Genomic DNA, 13438 nt, shown 5'->3' with positions numbered 1-13438 from the left:
TTGTACAGATAATAGTTTTGAGTGGGAAAAGGTTGATTTGTACAGATAAGAGTTTTGAGTGTTGAAAGTGTGATTTGTACAGATAATAGTTTTGAGTGTAACAAGCTCAATTTGTACAGATAAGAGTTTTGAGTGTAACAAGCTTGATTGAAAATAAAAATGTTGTGTCTCTTTACCTAAGCCCAGTGTGTCTGCCTATTTCAGAAATCTGGTTTTGCTACAGAAGCGTCGATGCTGGGGAGGTTGGGAGGTGGAGTGGGTCGTCAAGGTAGAGGATCTGATGGGAGTTCCTGAAATTTCTGCCAATAAAATGATACTTCATCTCAGGCAGGTCAGTGGCTGGGTAATAAATAATACAATGTCTGTCACTGTAAAGAATCCCTCCCCCCATTACCACTGCTCTTGATTATTGTGGGTATTGTCATGGATCTCATTAAATATTTTCAGTTTTATCCTATAAATGCTACATAGCATCGTTCATTTAAGTTTTAGTTCTTAAATGTTGAGTACCAGTATACCATATTTTTAAATAGTCAAGTATGATGCATTTTTTTGTTTCTTTGTGTACTCTTATGACAGAGTCATTCTGGAATATATGCAGGTATCATAACTATTTTTTTCATTAATTTTGGTGTCAAGAGGTTGAAAGTCTTGGTCATAGATGAGTAGTTTCCATACAATAATTTTAATTCTATACCAAATACCATAATCAGACTTTGTGAATTAGCTTGCAATTGGGATAAAGAGAAAACATTTATTTTAGAGTTAAACAAATCAAGGTCACTGACTCAATGATGAAAAATGTTTTCCACATGTTAAATTCAGTTTCAGACCACACACTTTGACCAGACTTTGTGGATGGCTTACACTTGGGCTAAGAAAGACACCTGTTGATTTTTGTGTCAAAAGGTTCAATGTCATTGTACTAATGACTTCAAGAAAAATAATTTTTTCTAAGCAATAACTTGCTCTAGCATAAATTCCTTTCTTGAATGACAAGCACTTGGAATAAGAAGGAAATTTATAGATTTTGGGGTCAAAAGGACAAAGGTTAAGGTCACAAGTCGTACAAGAACATCATGGTTTCCACACTGGAAACTTGGTCTTAGACCACATACATTGGCCAGACTTTGTGCATGGTTTGCACATGGGATAAGAAAGAAACCCATTGATTTGGGGGTAAAAAATTTCATGTACAAAATCACTGTGACACAAATATGAGAAATAATTTCTGGAAAATAGCTTCAATTAAATACCACATAAAGTATTCAAACTTTGATGAGGTCTTGCAGATGTGGGAAGTGAATGAGCTACATGTGTTTGCTCAGAAAGCTTAAATATCAAGATTGCTATCATGCAAATAATGAAAGCTTAAAGATCAAGATTGCTATCGTGCAAATAATGAAAGCTTAAAAATCAAGATTGCTATCATGCAAATAATGAAAGCTTAAAGATCAAGATTGTTATCATGCAAATAATGAAAGCTAAAAGATCAAGATTGCTATCATGCAAAAAATGAAAAGCTTAAAGATCAAGATTGCTATCATGCAAATAATGAAAAGCTGGTTTTCTACACAATCTTCTTTTAACAGAATTCAGAAAAGACTTGCCTTTCAATAAGGTATAAACTTTCTCAACGTTGTGTAAATATTGAAGGCTACTGTCAGAGCACAGAGACTCACTGATCATTACTCTAGTACTGTCCAGAGCAGGTCCTCCCAGTAAGGACTCACTGATCATTACTCTAGTACTGTCCAGAGCAGGTCCTCCCAGTAAGGACTCACTGATCATTACTCTAGTACTATCCAGAGCAGGTCCTCACAGTAAGGATTCATTGATCATTACTCTAGTACTATCCAGAGCAGGTCCTCACAGTAAGGATTCATTGATCATTACTCTAGTACTATCCAGAGCAGGTCCTCACAGTAAGGACTCATTGATCTTTACTCTAGCACTATCCAGAGCAGGTCCTCACAGTAAGGATTCATTGATCATTACTCTAGTACTATCCAGAGCAGGTCCTCCCAGTAAGGACTCACTGATCATTACTCTAGTACTATCCAGAGCAGGTCCTCACAGTAAGGATTCATTGATCATTACTCTAGTACTATCCAGAGCAGGTCCTCACAGTAAGGACTCATCGATCATTACTCTAGTACTATCCAGAGCAGGTCCTCACAGTTAGGACTCATTGATCTTTACTCTAGTACTATCCAGAGCAGGTCCTCATAGTAAGGACTATTAAGGGGGGTGGGGAGACAAAATGTTTTGTTCATGTTACTCACATTAAATGAGGTGGGGTGGAGTGTATAATGTACTTATTCTTAATGTGAAGGAAAGGTAATCTATGTTTTCTTTCATTTGTAGGAAGAGAACAATGTGAATCTGTTTGCTGGTGGGGAACGAGAGATATCCAGTTCGGATGTAGAGGTCTTGCAGTGGATCCAGTCCAAAATTGAAAATCTTCTTCAGTTCAGACAGCAGTTTTACTGTTAAAAGGAAAACTAATACTGAGATGATTAGTAGATTACACAGGATTATTTGGACACAGATTAAAATAGTATATGAGTACCGATTCAAAAGTAACTGCATTGAGGAAGTCAAGTGAACGTTAAAATATCTGGAGTAATGTTAACTGCGTGAAGTTCTTTATTTTAATTCATTTTTCATTTGAGCTTTTTCCTTATCAAAATGATAGTTTCTTAATAGCACATGAAACAAGGGTCAGTGATGATAAATTATAGGACAGTTAAAGCAGTAAATGTTTCATTGCAGAAAAATAATTTGAAGGAGACAACTTGAAATACCAAGGGTGTCAGTAAATACAGTTTATTCTAGTTGGTAAGTTTGAAAGTGCAATGATGGAAATCTCATCTTTTGATGAGACTCAATACTGGTGCTGTAAATTACTGGAAACTGTTATATACATACCTCATAGTGCTGGTTTTGTGCTCAGTTAATTTATCTTTATTCTAGTCCTATATTATAAAACTGGTATCATGTTTTAATTTTTTTTTCAGTTGGTTATTTATGCAATGTTAACATCAACGGGTATGTTTGTATAAGCAAGAAAACTAAGATTTTTGTTGTCATTCAGTCACAATAGTATCCCTCATCTTTTGAACCTCTAATTTTATGATGACGATGAAATGGTTTTGTAAGAGAGATTGTCTGTGGTAATGGAGATAAAATGGTAAAATACCCATTTTGTTGTGGGATGATGTGGTAGTTTTAAAAGAGTCCCCATAAGCAGTGGACCACTAATGTAAAATGGTCCAAAACTTTAATCTTCGGCAACAGAAAGAACAGCGGTGGTATAAAGTGACTTACTACATTAGGGAATGCACTTTGTATCCATAAGATTATTCTTTAACACAAGTCAGTTACTTTTGTAATTTAATAAATTATTAAATGTTACACACAGTCAAAAAGATGTTTTATCTCTTTAAGATTTTTGTTTGAGGATATGATTTTTTGTGATAAATATTACTATTAAGTGTATTTGATGTGGTTGTGGTTCATCTTTGCTAGGCAAGGGTTATCAATCCACTGCATTCTGCATTGATATTTGGCAGATAGCCAAAACAGTATCCACTGTTCCATTTTCTGATTGGATGCAGTTTCAAGAAATTGGTCCAATCAACTGCTTATTCTGTTTATCTTGTATAAGTTTTCTAAGAACCTGAAAATAACAAAACCTTTGAACATCATTAACATAGATGCAGTAGTAATTTAGTAAGATCAGCAGTTTTCCTTTGACATAAAGTGAAATGACTTGTACATCCTAAAGGTGGGAGATTAGAAGATCACAGGTACAAGATGATAGTCACAAAGGTAATTCTTTCATTTGGGCTATTGTTTTTTACGTTTATTTTGAAGTGTTTGTATAATGTTTTGTGTGGTTTAATTTTTATCAATTATTTCTTTGACTGTAAATTTGTCATTGGACATGGAACATTTATTGGAAACAGAGATTTTCAATGTTAGCATTAAAGTATCTTTAAAATTGTAGTTACATTGAGCTGGTTCTTAAATATCTTAAGTGACAGGTGTTTTCTCAAAACAGTGGTCTTTTATGTCAAAGTTTACCTTAATAAGCACCCTTTTCAGATTCAAACTGCTTCCATTAAATTTTTTTAACTGTAATATCATAGTTGACACATTTCATTTTGTTCCACTGGTTATGTTGATGTATGGAGAATATAGTCCTGAAATTGAATACGATCTGATTTTGTTTTTTACACATATTGAAATTAGGTTTTTCATTTTGATCTACTTTCAAATTAGATACATTTCTTTTTACCCCATTTTATAGAATATTCCTTCACCTTGGTTTGTTCAGTAATAATCATGAAAGTAGTGGAAAATCGTAACCTAAGTTACACAAGGTTATCCTTGTCCCAATAGCATCTGGATTCATTCCTGATTTACTCTATACAAAAATGTCAACAGAAACTGGATCCTTTTTAGCACATTTAATGTCTATAGCATCTACATTTTGGAAATTCCTGCACTTGTAATGAGAATCATATTTTATTGCACAGTCTATTTTTATTCAAGGATTATTAGTATTGTATTTTATTCCTTACATTATTACCTTTATTTAACTATGTTTTTGCTGGGGCAAACACTTTTATTGAATCATGTTAAATTGTACTGATTTTTTGACAGCTACAGCTGTTGTATTTAATTCCAATGAAATCAAGAAGCATATTCAGTATTTCATCTTGTTTCAGTATAATGCAAACACATCTGTGAATAACTTAGACCCAGATACGTCGTCACATTATGTATCATCTGTGAATAGCTTAGACCCAGATACATCGTCACATTATGTATCATCTGTGAGTAGCTTAGACCCAGATACATTGTCACATTATGTATCATCTGTGAGTAGCTTAGACCCAGATACATTGTCACATTATGTATAGACCCCCGTTGACTGGCACATTGTGTACAAACCCCCACTGACTGGCACATTGTGTACAGACCCCCATTGATTGGCACATTGTGTACAGACCCCCATTGACTGGCACATTGTGTACAGACCCCCATGGACTGGCACATTGGTTGTTAATGTTGCATTTGTCTTATGCAGCACTCAGTATGCTGTTTATTCTTTCTCATTCTTTGTTTGTAATTCACTTGACTTTCAGTATTTAGTATACATTTCTCAGTTTCTATTATGTTTCCACTTTGGTAAGGCCTTGTGGATATGCACTATCAAATGATTGCACTATTATGTTTCCACTTTGGTAAGGCCTTGTGGATATGCACTATCAAATGATTGCACTATATAATATTATTTGATTTTGTCATGTTAATGAACAAGTTTTGACCACTGCTTTTTATATTGAAAAGATTGTATTCAATTCTTTTCCTGCTGTTAATGCTTGAACTGTTGATTTGAAAGAAACAAGATTTTGCAAGACATGTGTAATGTCAAATATGCTTATGTTGTACAGCTTTTTGTTTCTCATGTTCAAATAGAAATGTGAGAAAATTCACTATAAAATCCATTGATGTGGGAAGACAGATTTGACTTGCTTTGGCAGAAATTGTTTATGTCAATTAGCACAAAACATTTAATTTTCAACTTGTGAATAAAAATGTCATATTGCAAATTTATATAAATGTACTATTTAATGATTTTGCTACTGCAGTCGGTGTAGTCATTTCTCCTCATTTACAAATATTACTTTATATTAAATGTATATTCAGAAGATAAGAGAACTTACTTTAAGTGTGTGTATGTGTCTTAAAATAAGAGATGCATGAGCACTGGTACTGTTTACTTATATGTGACCCAATTTCTTGACATATCATGAGTATGTGTGGAAAATAATTTTTAGATAAGATAGGTAAATTGCATGCATGCATATTCCTTGTTATGAGGACTTGAAGTTAGTTGGACTCCAAATTTGTAAAAATCTTGTCAAACTATGAAATCTTTGAATCCAGTTTCTAGGTATAAATGATAGGATTTAATTTGCTATGGAATCTACACATGTAAGTCATCTTGTAAATGACAGTTTTGAGAACATCACTGATTTGATAATTACTGTTTAAGAGTTGATGCAAGATTTGTATGATTATTCCCAGTGATAACTGGTACATACATGCATATGTAGATTTTATCTTTCCTGTACCATATGACATAGTATTTCTTAGTATCATTTCATTATTTATTATCCTGCTGTCTGTCTTCAATGTATCTATTATATTGTTATCATTTCACCATTTATTGCTCATATTATTTTTATCCCTGTTATCTAAATATTCTCTTCACCACTATCTATGTAAATACCTCTTAGTCTTTGGGTACAGAATATGTTAATATTCGTTTTTTGTTAATCTCCTTGAAGTAGAGGTGCACTGCAAATTTAAATTTATGTACATCATGGTTATTAATTGATTTTTCAAATCTGTGACTTGTTCTAGATCATAGACTTTTAATTTTACTTGAATTTGCATTGCTCCTGAGATCATGCTAATATAATTCTGTTAATATTCTTTTGCTGAAACAGCTTTTGTACTCCAGTCTCTGTGTGATACCTACTAGCTACTAGGAATATTCAAAAGTGTCAGTATTTTGAGTACTTCGATTTGGTTCCACAGTCTCCACAGAAAGTAGAAAAGTAGCGACAGGGTTCTGTATTAAAATTTCACTACAGGTAAATATAGTCCTGGTCTGCAACTTTACACAAATATGCTGTATCTGCAGTAAACTTTTGAAGGATTAAAAAAAATATTTTAAGACGGTTTCAGCCAAAAATCACTGAATACAGTGCACAAACTTAAATGAATCAATTCTCTGTGTCTTGTATTGTATGAACTTTTAAAATTAGAATTATTAGTGTAAAAATGAGTGCACTATTGTACATTTCTTACAGGTTATTTCATTTTATCAGGTAGGAATGGAGTGTCATAAACATCAGTGTAAAAATGAGTGCAATATTGTACATTTCTTACAGGTTATTTCATTTTATCAGGTAGGAATGGAGTGTCATAAACATTATTAGGCAAGTTAAGAAGCCAGGAAAATGATGCTTGTTTGGCTTTTTTATTATTGTCGGTCAGTCAGTCAGTTTTGCCCATCATCCTTGCCTGGAGTATAGGCTGCCCACAAAAGATCACCAGAGACTTCTGTCCTGTGCCATCCCCTTGAGCTGACTCCATGTGTGACCCAGCTTAGTTATGTCCGCCTCAATAAAGAGGTGACAATAAAACTGAAGTTAAATGTAGTAGCCCTGAAAGACAATTATGTTACCAACTGTATTCTCCTATATAATTTGCACATTTTTTCTTCTGACCTAAATTCTTAATTTTTTTCTTGGAATTACACACATTATACAGGAATAGAAAAGCTAAAAATCGTATTTGTAGCATGTGTTTGTCATGCCAGTAATGTAATAAGTCAACGTGCATGTGTTAGAATGTTCAAAAAGAAAAACTTGTGAACTAAATTATTTTAACATATTGTCTTGTCTTATTAGTTTTCAGTAAAATGTCCTCTTAACAAACTGTCATCTTGTGTTTAACCAGATGTACTTTATATTGTGAGTATGAAAGAAGCAACCAAATATGCCTATTGGCAATCTAGTACATCCAAAATATTGCTGAAGAATATAAGTCCAAAAGACTTTTCTCTCAACTTCCACATTTATTTCACTGATACTCCACTTGTTATAGGGGAAATTTAATTATATATTTTTAATTATATACTATATTCATATTAATACCAATTACTTACTACTTAATCACATTCACTACCCAGAGTTAGTCACTTAGGATCCACTGCTCGATAGTCAATTTTTGCTGTGAATACAATCAATGTGCCATGCTCTTCTGTGAATACAATCAATGCACCATGCTTTGCTGTGAATACAATCAATACACCATACTTTACTGTTGTTTACAAGCAGTAGATGAATTCTTCTCATAAAGAAGGGAAAGAATAAAAACACATCAAGTGTTAGTAAGTCAAAACTACCAAGTGGTTTCACTCAATACATTGACTTATACACTTATCAGTGTTTCATTATGGAATAGATTCACCTTGAAAGGTTATGTCAAAATGTCAGCATTTAGACAATACCTGAAACAGGGTTGGACAGAAAGTTTATGTAACAAGATTTTTGTTTTCAAGAGATGTTGGGATCAAAAGAGGAGTGGCATTAATTAAAGGTGAAATACAGAGCGTGTCTTAGAACCTTGACAAGGTTGCTGTGCCCTACTTTGCTTCATTGATGATGATTGATATATACAATATCTGAAATGTTCGCAACTGCTTTACTTAGGTACATTCTGTAAATATTAGGAATGGTTTGGCTTTTGTATATTATATATCATGTCAATGCAATAAAAGCATGCTTTCTACAAGTGAAAAATAATCTCATTCTGTCAGTTTCTGTAGAATTATTTTACATGTATCAGGTATCAAGGATCTTTTATTATATAATTTATAATTATTTCACTTATGATGTGTTAAACCACTCAAAATCAGTGTGCCCTTAAACCAAACTGAAGTTCTGGATATCAGGGTTACATGTTTATTTTGCCTCATTGTTAATATATTTTTTATTCCTGTTTCAGTTCATTATGTTATTATTTGATGAGTTAGTGTACCATATATGCCTGCTTATTAGTTGAGTCCAACTGCAAACAACATAGTCTCTGATCTGCCTTCGCATAATGCGCCAGCAGATTAGGGTAAATTTTGTTTACTCTTGTGATCACTCATAACAAAATGCTGCCAGCACCTTATGCAATGGCAAATCAGGGTCTGTATAGTTTGCAGTTAAATTTGACTTACAAGCAAGTAATTCAGTACTTGAATGTGGGTGTGTTTTCTTGTCTGGTTGTGTTAAAACTATTTTGTATCAAGTTTTGGATAAGGCAATGCAGAGATCCATCTCTTATAAGGATACCTAATCAGCACTGAAAATCTGTTTTATAATGATGCCCTAATCAGCACTGGAAAGGTGACCTTTTTAAATGAGTGGCCTTTCCTGAGAGGATTCAGAATGTTAAAACAGGTGTTTCTGAGGAATGGCCTGCCTTGAGAGGGGCCTCTCATGAGAAGTACACTGGACAAGATTCATTTTACTACTGTTTGAGCATTGTTTTATTCACTTGATTCATTTTGGGATTTATTTATTGTTAAAAATATAAATTCAGTTGACCACAAATGTTAATTTTAGTTGCAACCGTATGATCCATTTCTGCATACAACCCATATAGCATCTGCTATAATGCAAGTATTATTGCTTCCACAATGTCAACCCTTCATAGCACCTGTCTCTCTTTACCTATGGCCAGTAAGTCAGGCAACCAGCTGTTACCTGGTATATTAGACAATATTACATAATACAGGTGAAAATGAGGGTACAAAACCTAGCAGAGTTCCAAAAATTAGATTAAAATGTCGCAATTATATAGTAAATCTGAACCTGGATAACTCTAAAAGTAATAATTTGATTTTGGTGAGATTTTCATTTTATCGTTATTTTTATTTATCTAATGCAGTTAATAAAATTTTGACAACTTTTTTTTATTAATAAAGACTTTCCTGTGCAGATAAGGATGGGTTTGAAATTAACCAAATAGTGAAATGGTTAACAGTAAGGGGTTAACATGCCAGTTATTCAGTAGTGCAGATGAACAAAGTCTGAGTTCTTAATTCACTTGTTTAATTCAGTTCAGTTTATTTCAGTATTTAATGCAGTTCAGTTTGTTTCAGTGAAGTCAAATTCAGCTAAACTCAGATTTCATGTTTAATCCAAATTCAACTGAGAACAAGGGATATCTGGTTTCAAACATGTTTTTTTCCTCACACTGAGATTGTTGCTTGGTTTTAAATAATGAGTTCTTCACTGAACATTAAGTAGGCATTAAGCATGCTAAGGATAAATCATACAGTCATGCATTTTCTTAAATCAATTTTCTTAAATCATCTCAGAGAAAAAATCGATGATTTCCTCATTTCAGCAGTTAATTTTTTTAAGAATATAAGGACTCCCAGATGTCGAAGGTTGAAAGTGAAGAGTTTTTTCATTCCTTGTATTATAGCCATCTCATCAAAATCCCAATGTCAGAAATGTCGTAAGTTAACGCAAAATCTGAATTTGAAGAAGTCTTTTGAGAAATTCAATACAACTGACATAATTGTGAAAAATGTACCTTAAATTGAGATTTTATCCTCCGTCTCTTTTCTTCCATCAGAGAGGAGATAAAAGTTGTTGGAGGAAAATTAAAGATTTTATGACCATATTTGAATTAATGATGTGTGTTGAATATTCTATATAAAATAAAATTGTTTTTACCATCCTAACATAAATAAGGATATTCAAAAATCTCAGTTTGAGGAAGACTGAGATGTTGGAGCCCGATCTGCCAGTGCATTAATCATCACAAGACCAAGCAGCATGTGTTGTTCATTGTGTAGACCGAGCACTGTCAGCTCATTATGTGATGTCAGATCTAGGTTTCTTTAATTTGGGTAGACAGTAATTTATGAGACGAATAATTAACTTGAACCCTGGCCCTTCATGCATACCCTCAACAGTAGAAGTAGATGATGGATAGTGTAAAAGTACATGACATTAAGCAAACACACTATTTAGTCAGTATATTTGATATTATTGGCCAGTAGAGATGAATATTGCCCTCTATGTATCACAACACTTATTGCATACGTAAATAAATTGAAAAATGTACAATTGAATCCATGTCTGTAAAACAAGCATCAGTTTTAGCACTGCATGATCTGCCCTAGATCTGGCTAAAATCCAAAAACAAAAAACCTAAAGTTTTTCTTTATTGAATTCAAATATTCACTAGACAATGATCATTTAGTCTAAAATATTTTAAAAACAGGTTTATTTCCATATTCTGCCAGATAGACTAAATGAGTTACAAACAGATTTATTTATATATTATGCCAAATAAATATGTGTGAAAATAACTGAGGAGGGGTGAAACTATCTATTAAGACACCGGCTAAAGTATCTTGATGTACTTCTAGGTAGTGTTTCTTTTTTTCTCATTTGTTGTTGTTGTTCACTCAATACAATATTATTATTATTACTATTATTATTATTATTTCCAGATTAAATATACATGTTTATTTAGAAGAACTGAAAAGGTATCAGTGGCAACACACATATAAGATTTTATTATGTTCTGAATCTGTACACGAATATCTTATGTCAGTTTTGACTGTTAAAGGATGTAAATTGTGCAGTCTTGATTAAATTCCTTTATTGATATATCTTTGATCTAAGTCAAAGGTTACAAAGACTTGCTTATATTTAAGGGGGTTGTGGTGGGGCATTTATAGAAACAGGTTTATTTTTAAACAATATGTTTTTTGCACTTTTACGGTAGATGGATGAATAATAAAGCTACTTTGTTATGGAGTAAGCTTACAAATGCTTAAATGCAAACAGACACCTTTCTTAGGTAAAAAGAAATTCCCAGAAAGATCAAAACATATGGTATTACATCAAATTTCTAGAGGGTTGCAGTATCAAGATAGACCTGTTTTCCCTGAATTTAAAATGAGTATATAGTGTACTTACAAGGAGAAGGGTTCTTTTTAATGTTTTAAGCAGCCATATTTGTTTCATTCATTGAGATATAAAGACGATAGTTTATGTGATGTAGTTTATTTTATTCTATTATAATGCTATATTGATAGTTTCAGTTTTTTAGTATTGTGATACACTAGAGTAATTATTGTATTTAATTAACACAATTGTCAGAGTAATTATTGTATTTAAGGACACTTGCAAGAAGTAGTTATTGTAATTTAATTGACTCTTGCTAGAAGTAATTATTGTATTTAATTCACACATACTGGAGAAATTATTGTATTGACACTTGCTAGAAGTAATTATTGTATTTAATTCACTGACTAGAGAAATTATTGTATTGATACCTGCTAGAAGTAGTTATTGTATTTAATTGACACTATTGCTAGAGTAATTATTGTATTTCATGGACCCTTGCTAGAATTATTTAATTGACACTTGAGTAATTATTGTATTGACACCTGCTAGAAGTAATTTAGTTAATTGATACAATTGCTAGAGTAATTATTGTATTTCATGGACCCTTGATAGAATTATTTAATTGACACTTACTTGAGTAATTGTTGTATTGACACCTGCTAGAAGTAATTAATTGACACAGTTGCTAGAGTAATTATTGTATTTAATTAACCATATTGCTAGAGTAATTATAGTATTTACACCTGCTAGAAGTAATTTAGTTAATTGATACAATTGCTAGAGTAATTATTGTATTTAATTAACCCTATTGCTAGAGTAATTATTGTATTTAATTGGTATCAAACCACTGCTAGTCATAAAGTGATGGAGCACAGTGGTAAATTTGTTCATCTGTTTGCCTCTCATTTAATTTTGTATTTAGGACCATTTTTCAGAAACTGGTAGAATGTTCATGTTCACTACACATTTCTGGTTTTTATTATGAGGTGTTAATCTTTTCCCCCACTGTATGAATACAGGGGAACTCATACAAGTTTCATAAATGTGTCTGTTGATCCTTAGAATTTTTGTTACTTTTGACCAGCATGGAAATAAAGTGTAACTAACATTACAATTGAAAGTGCTGGGCCAAAAGCAGTATAAAAATTGAGAATGGTGGTTCAAAAGTAGTATAAGAATAGAGAGTGCTGGACCATAGATTACTTTCAGTAGAAGTCTTTTAATCATCAGGAGACTGGGGGAATATTTCTTCTTTTGACAGCTCGTATTAAAAAGGTAATCAATTCTTGTGTATGTGTCTGGTGGGGTCCTAAGTTGTTTAGCTTATTTGCAGAAAATCCCCATCAAAAAAATAATGATAGCTAAACACCACTATATCTTTTTGTATTTAAAATTTTGCTAACTTTGTATAGTTTTAAATGGCGATATAACCCAGTATATGGCATATGAGATATATCTGTGTGACTGTGATATTTATTTTATTTATATTTTAGAGATTAACTTCGGGTACTTATTCCATGCTTCGTGTGCAGTATAAATGTATGTGTACTATCAATTTGCTCATTTATCTTGTATGTGGTAGTTATTTCGTTTATAATTGTTACTTATTCTTTTTTATTTGTACTTTAAATTATATTTCTGTTGCTAATTATCATCTGGAAAGAATAAAAATATTAATACCAAGAATAGATAAAGTTGTGCTTTATCCCTATATGTGACAGAGGTTCATGTGTAGTTATAAAAATAAGTGTTCATGTTCCCTCATTATCACAAGCCATGGGCAAAAATCTAGTATACTCCATTTTCACCTGTGGCTGCCTGAATATGTATAAACAAAAATATATCATCAGCAAAACAAGGAAACAAGCCACTACATATGAACATATATGCATTTTTCATTAATTAATAATAAAAAACTGTTTGAA

General features: G+C 32.5%; 1 protein-coding gene across 1 annotated transcript in view; it reads left to right on the top strand.

The window, feature by feature from the left end:
* Positions 1 to 13199, top strand: part of LOC149801160 (intermembrane lipid transfer protein VPS13A-like) — a 354720-nt gene extending 341521 nt beyond the window's left edge. The window contains exons 83-84 of the mRNA XM_089956772.1: positions 205 to 331; positions 2368 to 13199. Coding sequence (XP_089812898.1) covers positions 205 to 331; positions 2368 to 2496 — 256 coding nt within the window. The 3' untranslated portion in view covers positions 2497 to 13199. The remainder of the gene's footprint in view (positions 1 to 204; positions 332 to 2367) is intronic.
* The last annotated feature ends 239 nt before the right edge of the window (positions 13200 to 13438 follow it).

The sequence above is a fragment of the Sinohyriopsis cumingii genome, chromosome 4, assembly GCF_028554795.1.
Source record: "Sinohyriopsis cumingii isolate HCF-2022 chromosome 4, ASM2855479v2, whole genome shotgun sequence".
In the NCBI taxonomy this organism is placed as follows: Eukaryota; Metazoa; Mollusca; class Bivalvia; order Unionida; family Unionidae; genus Sinohyriopsis; species Sinohyriopsis cumingii.
This window is presented reverse-complemented; position numbering and strand designations above follow the sequence as displayed.